This window comes from Neophocaena asiaeorientalis, unplaced genomic scaffold (assembly GCF_003031525.2).
Source record: "Neophocaena asiaeorientalis asiaeorientalis breed wild unplaced genomic scaffold, Neophocaena_asiaeorientalis_V1.1 scaffold85, whole genome shotgun sequence".
Taxonomy (NCBI): domain Eukaryota; kingdom Metazoa; phylum Chordata; class Mammalia; order Artiodactyla; family Phocoenidae; genus Neophocaena; species Neophocaena asiaeorientalis.
In genome coordinates, this window is record NW_020174301.1 from 8843047 (window position 1) to 8852547 (window position 9501).

Below are 9501 nucleotides of genomic sequence, written 5' to 3' on the forward strand. Positions count from 1 at the left end.
TGGGCTGGGCAGTGGACGCGGAGGGGTGAGTTCTAGAGACTTAACAGACTCAGCCCAATAGTGCTGAATGGGGTGGGGCGATGGGGGAGTAAGGCCGAGGCCAGTGATCCTGTCTGACGAAACTGGTACACGGTGGTGCCATTCCCTGAGGTTGGGAGGGGAAGATGGTCTCAAGTGGACATCCAGATGGCGAAGCGCAGGGGGCCACGGGACGTGGGCCTGTTGGGCAGGGGAGAGCAAGCCCCACGACAGGCCCGCACAGGGGGCAGTGGCAGTATGGCCAGCATCTGTGGGGGCACGGATGACGGCAGTCTCAGCAGTGGAGGGTGGGGGTGGAAACAGTGAGGGTAGAAAACTCTCTGAAAAAGTCCGGCTACAAAGGGGGGTTTTGCTTTTTGCATGAGGCAGGTGACTCAAGCAGTTGAAATGCTACGGAGAAGGAGCAGAGCGGGAAGGCTGGAGCCAGAGGGGCAGAGGAGGCCGCAGAGCAAAGGCCCTGAGCAAACAGGAAGGGTCGGGCTCAAGCCCAGAGCACAGCTGACTTTGCACGGAGGAGGGGAGGCCGGCGTGTGTGGAGGGAGGTCAGCAGGTTTGGAGCCAGGAGGCCAATAGCCTTGGCTTTCACAGTGCAGGAGGAGACAGGGTCACCTGCCAGTGAGGAGAAAGAAGCAGCTGGGCAGCAGCTGGCAAAGATTTTAGGCAGCTGTCTAACAGGACTAAGCTGAGAAGGGACACAGGATTGCTTTGGGGGTTGGAGGCCTTCATTGGCTCCCCACATGTACACCTCGAGATGGGCCATCAGTTTAATGCCTGTGCCTTGGGCACGTGGGCGTTGGTGGACCTTTCTCCTTTGTTTTCCAATACTCAACTTTAGAAAAGTTTATTAGTAAGTTCACAGTATCCTTTCACAGGCTGACGAATAGAAAACTGAATCTTATGTCACACATTCATCCCCTCAGCAACCCCGTGTGGTGGGTTAGACAGGACAGCCCCCGTTTCTCTCCTTCCACCCAAGCTTGTTTAACCCTAGGCATGATCAGCCTCAAAACAGTCTTGGCATGCGTAATCGGAAGCCATCCTGTTGGTGCAGACACCTCTGGGGGTTCCAGGACACTCCTGGCAGGGTTGTCCAAACTGAAACCTTGGAGGAAGGTTTTCACGCAGGTACCAAACAAATTCACCTAAAACTCACCCCTACACCCCTCTGTTATAGAAGAGTTCTGTTTCTTCTGTTGCAGACTGAATTTCCTTTTCAAGCTCACTGCACTGTATCTAAAACACAAAGTTAAATTCTTAATATTCACATTAAGACGTCTTCTTGCCTTAGAAGCCAAGTTTAAAAAAAAAAACAACACAATTTCAGAAAGCATCTATTTCATATAACCTTTTCAGTGATGTCTAATCTATAACAAAGAAACATTAACCTAACTTCTTAAAAACTTTCTTATGGAAAATTTCAAATATAAACAAATGCTGTGGCCCATGTAATGTCCAAGGAGGTGCCCTGGGTAGGGGCCTGGCAGAATCCCTCTTATCCTTGGGCTCTCTCTGCAAACCACCCTAGGCAGGACAGGACCACCATTCAGCTACGTCATGCCCACCTTGGACCAACAAGGTATTTTAAAAGTCCAGCAAATGCCAAGACTTGCTTGGCGGGGTTTGGGGACGGGGGGGTGACAGCAACAAGCATTTGAAATGTTCAGCCAAGAAATGCTAGAAATTGATATCTACTACATCAATAACGTCCTTGATCCCAGCAACAAGGCTCTGCAGAGGTACTATGATCATCATCTGTCTTTAATAGAAACTAAGCCTCAGAGAGTTTAAGCAGATTGACCAGGGTCATGGAAGAGCTGGGAATCTGAGTCCAGGCAGTCTGACGCACCATAGATCATCATGGTCTACAGAACAGCAGCCACTAGCTGCATGTGAGCACGTAAGATTAAACTAGATTAAAATTTCAGTTCTTTAGTCACACTAGCCACGTGTCAAGCGCTCAACAGCCGCATGTGAGAAGCGGCTAAACACACTGGACAACACAGATATAAAACATTTCCATCACTGCGGAAAGTTCCATTGGGTGGGGTGTCGCTATAGTATATTATGAAGTATTTAAAATATCTCAAAGGTTTTTTTTTAACATCCCAGAAAAATGCTTCAGATATACAGTTGAGAAACACAGAATCCAAAACTGTACAAGCGACCTGGGAGATGGGATTATGCAGAAATAATGTTACTTTGTTTTATACTTTTGTAAATTTCGCAGATTTTTTTTGGAGAATAATTTATTTCACTCTGATAACGAGGGGAAGAAAGAGATATATATTCTTAGAGGAAGTCGAAGGGGGACACTTACCCGTCCAATCTGTGGGAATACACTAAAAGAAACTGGCACCATCAGTCCCATGACAAGGATAGTACAAGAAAGCTTTAGGGTCCACAGTGACCACGGACACTGCAGGAAAAACTGGGTCCTGTAAGAGACAAGGTACCAGGGCTTTTTTTAGAGGTCGACCCTCTGCTCGAATGGTGTCCAATTGTCTTGCCAGCAGCTGCAGGCCCAGACTTGGTTCCCACTTGCCCCACAAACAGGCGATACTAGCAGCTGCACCCGCAGAGCACTCCCTACACGTCAGGCCCGGGTCAAGCACTTCACACGCATTTGCTCATTAGATCCTCCCATGACCCTGTGAGGTTTGTGTTATCATCATACCCTTCACACGAACAAGAGGCTGCAGCCACAGACCGTGTAAGTCCCTTGTCAAAAATCTCCAAATTCTTAAAAGTGAGAGGTCAGATTCTAGAGCCTGTGCTCTCCCCTGGGCTACACTGACACGGATGTGACATTCTGACCATGACCTTTGAGAGTGTGGGAAGAAGGTGCAAGAAGCCCAGCCTGGGAGTCAGAGACCTGGGGTCCTGGGGTCCGGCTGGGGCTCGGCTACTGACAGACTATGTGCTCTTGGGCAAGTCACTTTCCCCTTCTGAGCCTTGAGTTTTTTCATATGCAAAATGAAAGGGTTGAGTCGGAAGAGCCAAGGTGGTCACTCCAGCTTGGACACCATCATAGCTGTGGGATGACATGAGGTCCTTCCAGGCACCCAAGGCCCACTGGGAAATGAGGACCATCTCTCCTCACCAGACAGCGGGTGCCACTGTGCAGGCCTCAGGGGACGAACCGCAGGACCCCAGCTTTTCCAGAAGCCCCCACTCTGAGGCCAGCCAGAGAGGTTCAGGAAGACCCCAACCCAACAGAAGTCCCCACACCCACCTAGCTGGATCAACCACGGGAAGTAACAGTTGGCTCTGCCCAGGACACTGCTACTTCCTGAATGTGCTCCTTGTGTGGTCCTAGCAGGGACTTCCGAGCTTACCACCTGGACAGAGCAGACTGGTTCAGCACCAGACAGGTGACCCATCTTGGGCCAACAGAATCCTTCCTTGGGAGTTTGTGAACTGAGTGGAAGACATTCCCTGCCCCCAAACCCCCAGGGTCTGCTGTGTTCTTCTTTCTCATCAGCACACTCCAAGGATAAGAGCTGGGAGGTGGCTGCAGTCACATCCCTCAACATGAAGAAGCCAGTGTGTGGTGGGAGAGAAGGAAGACAACACCCACGAAGGAGAAGAGAGGACCGTCCTGCACCAGAGCTTCTGATCAGCTGCCACAGGCAACGTACCCTGACCGTACCCAATATCTAAACCAACGCATCTCCCTTCTGCCCTAAGCTACTCACTGCAAGTGGGGCCTCTCATACTGGCTGACCCCAGGCTCTCCTCCTAACAGGCCATGCCTCGCCTCTCAAAAGGGATGGCAGTCTACTGATTCTGGGCCACTTAAGCTAATTTAACACATGCTTGGAATGAAGGGGGAAAAAGAGGCTTGAGCAATATTCATAGCATATCAGAGCTGGGAGAACCCACAAATCATCCACACTCATCATTCTAGAAGCGAGGAATTGAGCCTCAGCAGGTGCCGGGACATGCCCAAGGAGCAGATGTAACTGAGGACAGGGCCTGGGCGAGATTCCAGGTTTGCTGGAATGTGCACATCGGGATTTGCACATCTGCCCTAAATCAATCCTACTGTCTTAACTGTGATGAAGCGTGTTTAGAAGGAAGATTCCTGAAGCAACTTATTCCCACCTCTCCAACCAGGTTCAGTACTTGACAAGTTTTATACAATTTTGATTGTTTATTCCTACTCAGGGAGATAAGCGTACCTCTTACCTTTTAAAAAAGTATGAGAAGACTTCAGGGATAAAAGCTGAGGTCCCAAACAGCACAACTCTGGATGTTGCTGTGTCTTTAACGGCCTAGTGGAAATGAAAAGAAAGCAGCTTAGCACATGGAGTGAGACAGTTTCCAGGCATCTTGCAACTCACAACAGAGGCCGGCAAACAGCAGCTCTCCCTTCTCTCTTAGAAAAACAATGCACGTGCAAAAGGTGAAGGCAGCGCCTGACGTGCACACATACAGAGGATGCCTGGGGTTGGTGCCAGAGGAACCGGAGACGGGATTTACCTCCCTGACTCCACAGTGGTCTCCATCACTCCCCCAAACCACCCCAAATAAAATACCAAGCACAAGCAAAGGCAACTTACGGACAAATCCTTACTTAGAACCAGATGGCAGTCCGTTTTATGGAAATGCTGGACTGGACTTGCCACTGAGGACCGCTCCATGTTTTCCTTCCAGTCCAGGACTCTGCCACTGGCCTTCCTCTCCTGAACAGGCCCCCCAAGTTATTCCCACCCCTTCCAGTGGAGGAAGGCCGGCTCCGAGTGCACTGGTGTGGCATCACACCCACGTGTAACATGAATATGTCTTCCTGTATGCACCCATCTTTTGCTCGTGTAATTAACAACGTGCTATAAAATTTTATTTTGCGTAAACACGTACGTATATTTCCTACCATGTTGTCATCTTTTCTAGAATACACGTTACTCTCTATATTGAACATTTAAACATATGATTGAGTGTATGGGTTATATGCACAAAATCATGTGTACTCAAGAGCAATGTCAGAGATTTTCAAGGGAAATTTTTGACTATAGATGACACTTGCGTGTGAACTTCAGAACCTAAGCCCTGGATAAGACACAGCTCCACACACAGCACCGCTCAGCGTAAGATGGACAGGCACTCTCCCCACCACTCCCTCCCCTGAACTCTGTTCTGTGCACTTCTGTCCTCTCATAACCCCGTGACCCTGTGACCCTGGGGCTACTGTCTGGGCTCCTCTGCTGTACCCAGCACGCCTGTTCTCTGCTCAGCTCACCCAATCCTCTGCGGAAATGTCCTTCCCCCATGAGGACAGAGGGCGCCAAGAAGGGTGGCTTTTTAAATAAACTTTCAGGAATACAAGATAAAGTTGTTTGACTCCAGGAGGAGAAAAGTGGCTGCTGAGCATGCTGTGTTTCGACGTCAGTGAGGCGAGGCCAGCCTCACTCCATTTGTCTCGTGTGGAAGAGAAGACATTCCAAACCAGACACCGGTCATGAGGAGACACTGCAAGACGCGTGACAGCTTGCAACTGAGTAGCTGACAAGGCCAGGCCAAGGAAAACAGCACGGACTAGGCTCCTGAAATCTGATCAAAGGTGCCCTATTACAATCAGATATTGCTGGTTACGCAGTTTCTGAAATTTTAGCCAAAGAAAATAAACCTTTCAGTGACAGGGAAGTGATAAAAGAATGCTTACGCACGGTCGCAGACACTTTATTCTTAAGAGAAAGATAAACACTTAAAAAAGAGCAGACCATCAAACCTTTCTTTTACCCCAAATTGGCCTTCATGCAAAAAAGGAAGTTTCTCTCAATGAGCTGGGCTAGATAAGTGGGTAGCTAGCAGGGCCCGAGGCTGCCTCTCCGCCCCCAGCCCCTGGAGAGGAGGGATGCTGACTGGTGAGGGTGTGGGTCTCCAGAGCCCAGCACAGCGCCCAGCAGGGAGGAGGTGCTGAGGAACAACTTGTAGATTAAACATTTGCTGTCACTCTTCTCTCCAGCTCTGTGAACAGTTCACAACGATACCCATGCCCTGCACTTAAATTTGAGTTGAAGAGAAATGCAAACATATATCCACACGAAGAGTCGTACATAAATGGTCAGAGCAGCATCACATGTAATAGCCAAAAACTGGACACAATCCCAGTATCTATTGCCTGGGGAATGGACAAGCAAAACGTGGTACAGCCATACAATGGAACACTGCTCAGCAATAAAAAGCCACACACTATTGATGCCTTAAAAGTTGGACGGACCTCAAAAGTCAAAGAACCCCTACACAAAAATACTGTATGATTCACTTGTATGAAACTTCTAGAAAAGGTAAAACTGTGACGATATAAGGCAGATCAGGGGACTTCCCTGGTGGCACAGTGGTTAAGAATCCGCCTGCCAATGCAGGGGACACAGGTTCGAGCCCTGGTCTGGAAAGATCCCTCATACCATGGAGCAACTAAGCCCGTGCGCCACAACTACTGAGCCTGCACTCGAGAGCCCGTGAGCCACAACTACTGAGCCCATGAGCCACAACTACTGAAGCCCGCGTGCCTAGAGCCCGTGCTCTGCAACAAGAGAAGCCGCCGCAATGAGAAGCCCACGCACCGCAACGGAGAGCAGCCCCCACTCGCCGCAACTAGAGAAAGCCCGTGTGCAGCAACGAAGACCCAACGCAGCCAAAAGCAAATAAATAAATAAATTTTAAAGCAGATCAGTGTTTTCCTGGGGTTGGGGCTGGGAGGGGGAGTGATGGTACATGGGCACATGAAAAGTTTTTAGGGTGATGGAAATCTTCTAAAATTGGACTGTGGTGATGGTTGCACAACTGTTTGAATTTACTAAAATTCATGAAATTTTACTCTGTACTCTTACAATGAATTTTATACTATGTAAATTCCTCCTCAATAAAGCTATTTAAAGATGTCTCTTTAGGGTGATTCTTTTTTTGTTTTGAATTTTATTTTATTTATTTTTTATACAGCAGGTTATTAGTTATCTATTTTATACATATTAGTGTATACATGTCAATCCCTATCTCCCAATTCATCCCACCACTACCCCACCACCACCTTCCCCCCTTGGTGTCCATACGTTTGTGCTCTACATCTGTGTCTCTATTTCTGCCCTGCAAACTGGTCCACCTGTACCATTTTTCTAGATCCCACATATATGCGTTAACATACAATATTTGTTTTTCTCTTTCTGACTTACTCTGTATGACAGTCTCCAAGTCCATCCACGTCTCTACAAATGACCCAATTTCGTTCCTTTTTATGGCTGAGTAATATTCCATTGTATATATGTACCACATCTTCTTCATCCATTCATCTCTTGATGCGCATTTAGGTTGCTTCCATGTCCTGGCTATTGTAAATAGTGCTGCAATGAACCCTGGGGTGCATGTGTCTTTTTCAATTATGGTTTTCTCTGGGTATATGCCTGGTAGTAGGATTGCTGGATCATATGGTAATTCAATTTTTAGTTTTTTAAGGAACCTCCATACTGTTCTCCATAGTGGCTGTATCAATTTACATTCCCACCAACAGTGCAAAAGGGTTCCCTTTTCTCCACACCCTCTCCAGCATTTGTTGTTTGTAGCCTATAACTGATTTCTAATCTCATAGCGTTGTGGCCGGAAAAGATGCTTGATATGATTTCAATTTTCTTAAATTTACCTAGGCTTGATTTGTGATCCAAGATGTGACCTATCCTGGAGAATGTTCCATGTGCACTTGAGAAGAAAGTGTAATCTGCTGTTTTTGGATGGAATGTCCTATAAATATCAATTAAATCTATCTGGTCTATTGTATCATTTAAAGCTTGTGCTTCCTCATTAATTTTCTGTCTGAATGATCTGTCCACTGGTGTAAGTGAGGTGTTAAAGTCCCCCACTCTTATTGTGTTACTCTTGATTTCCTCTTTTATAGCTGTTAGCAGTTGCCTTATGTATCGAGGTGCTCCTATGTTGGGTGCATATATAATTGTTATATCTTCTTCTTGGATTGATCCCTTGATCATTATGTAGTGTCCTTCCCTGTCTCTTCTAACATTCTTTATTTTAAAGTCTACTTTATCTTATATGAGCACTGCTACTCCAGCTTTCTTCTGATTTCCATTTGCATGGAATATCTTTTTCCATCCCCTCACTTTCAGTCTGTATGTGTCCCTATGTCTGAAGTGGGTCTCTCATAGACAGCATATATACGGGTCTTTTTTTTTCTGTATTCGTTCAGCAAGGCTGTGTCTTTTGGTTGGAGCACTTAATCCATTCACAGTGAAGGTAATTTTTTATTTATTTATTTATTTTTTTGTGGTACGCGGGCCTCTCACTGCTGTGGCCTCTCCCGTTGCGGAGCACAGGCCCGGGCACGCAGGCTCAGTGGCCATGGCTCACGGGCCCAGCTGCTCCGCGGCATGTGGGATCTTCCCGGACTGGGGCATGAACCTGTGTCCCCTGTATCGGCAGGTGGACTCTCAACCACTGCGCCACCAGGGAAGCCCTGAAGGTAATTATTGATATGTATGTTCCTATTACCATTTTCTTAATTGTTATGGGTTTATTTTTGTAGGTCCTTTTCTTCTCTTGTGTTTCCTACTTAGAGAATTTCCTTTAGCATTTGTTGTAGAGCTGGTTTGGTGGTGCTGAATTGTCTTAGCTTTTGCTTGTCTGTAAAGCTTTTGATTTCTCCATTGAATCTGAATGAGATCCTTGCCGGGTAGAGTAATCTTGGTTGTAGGTTCTTCCCTTTCATCACTTTAAGTATATCATGCCACTCCCTTCTGGCTTGTAGAGTTTCTGCTGAGAAATCAGCTGTTAACCTTATGGGAGTTCCTCTGTATGTTATTTGTCGTTTTTCCCTTGTTGCTTTCAATAATTTTTCTTTAATTTTTGTCAATTTGATTACTATGTGTCTCGGTGTGTTTCTCCTTGGGTTTCTCCTGCCTGGGACTCTCTGCGCTTCCTGGATGTGAGTGGCTATTTCCTTTCCCATATTAGGGAAGTTTTCAACTATAATCTCTTCAAATCTCTTTCTCAGGTCCTTTCTCTCTCTCTTCTCCTTCTGGGACCCCTATCATGCGAATGTTGTTGCGTTTAATGTTGTCCCAGAGGTCTCTTAGGCTGTCTTCATTTCTTTTCATTCTTTTTTCTTTATTCTGTTCCGCAGCAGTGAATTCCACCATTCTGTCTTCCAGGTCACTTATCCCTTCTTCTGCCTCAGTTATTCTGCTATTGATTCCTTCTAGTGTAGTTTTCATTTCAGTTATTGTATTGTTCATCTCTGCTTGTTTGTTCTCTAATTCTTCTAGGTGTTTGTTCTTTAATTCTTCTAGGTCTTTGTTAAATACCTCTTGCATCTTCTCCATCTTTGCCTCCATTCTTTTTCCGAGGTCCTGGATCATCTTCACTATCATTATTCTGAATTCGTTTTCTGGAAGGTTGCCTATCTCCACTTCATTTAGTTGTTTTTCTGGGGTTTTATCTTGTTCCTTCATCTGGTAC

At 46.6% G+C, this 9501-nt stretch overlaps 1 protein-coding gene across 4 annotated transcripts in view; it reads right to left on the reverse strand.

Annotated features, from left to right (window-relative positions):
* The window catches only part of SFXN4 (sideroflexin 4), a 32078-nt gene that overhangs the window by 4067 nt on the left and 18510 nt on the right, over nt 1-9501 (reverse strand). For 2 of the 4 annotated variants that reach the window (XM_024756103.1, XM_024756104.1), the window contains exons 11-13: nt 4228-4313; nt 2357-2474; nt 1193-1272 (exon numbers count right to left, since the gene is read on the reverse strand). In XM_024756103.1, coding sequence (XP_024611871.1) covers nt 1195-1272; nt 2357-2474; nt 4228-4313 — 282 coding nt within the window. In that variant the 3' untranslated portion in view covers nt 1193-1194. Of the gene's footprint in view, nt 1-852; nt 1273-2356; nt 2475-4227; nt 4314-9501 lie in introns of those variants that run through there. The other 2 variants (XM_024756105.1, XM_024756102.1) reach the window with 2 other exon arrangements.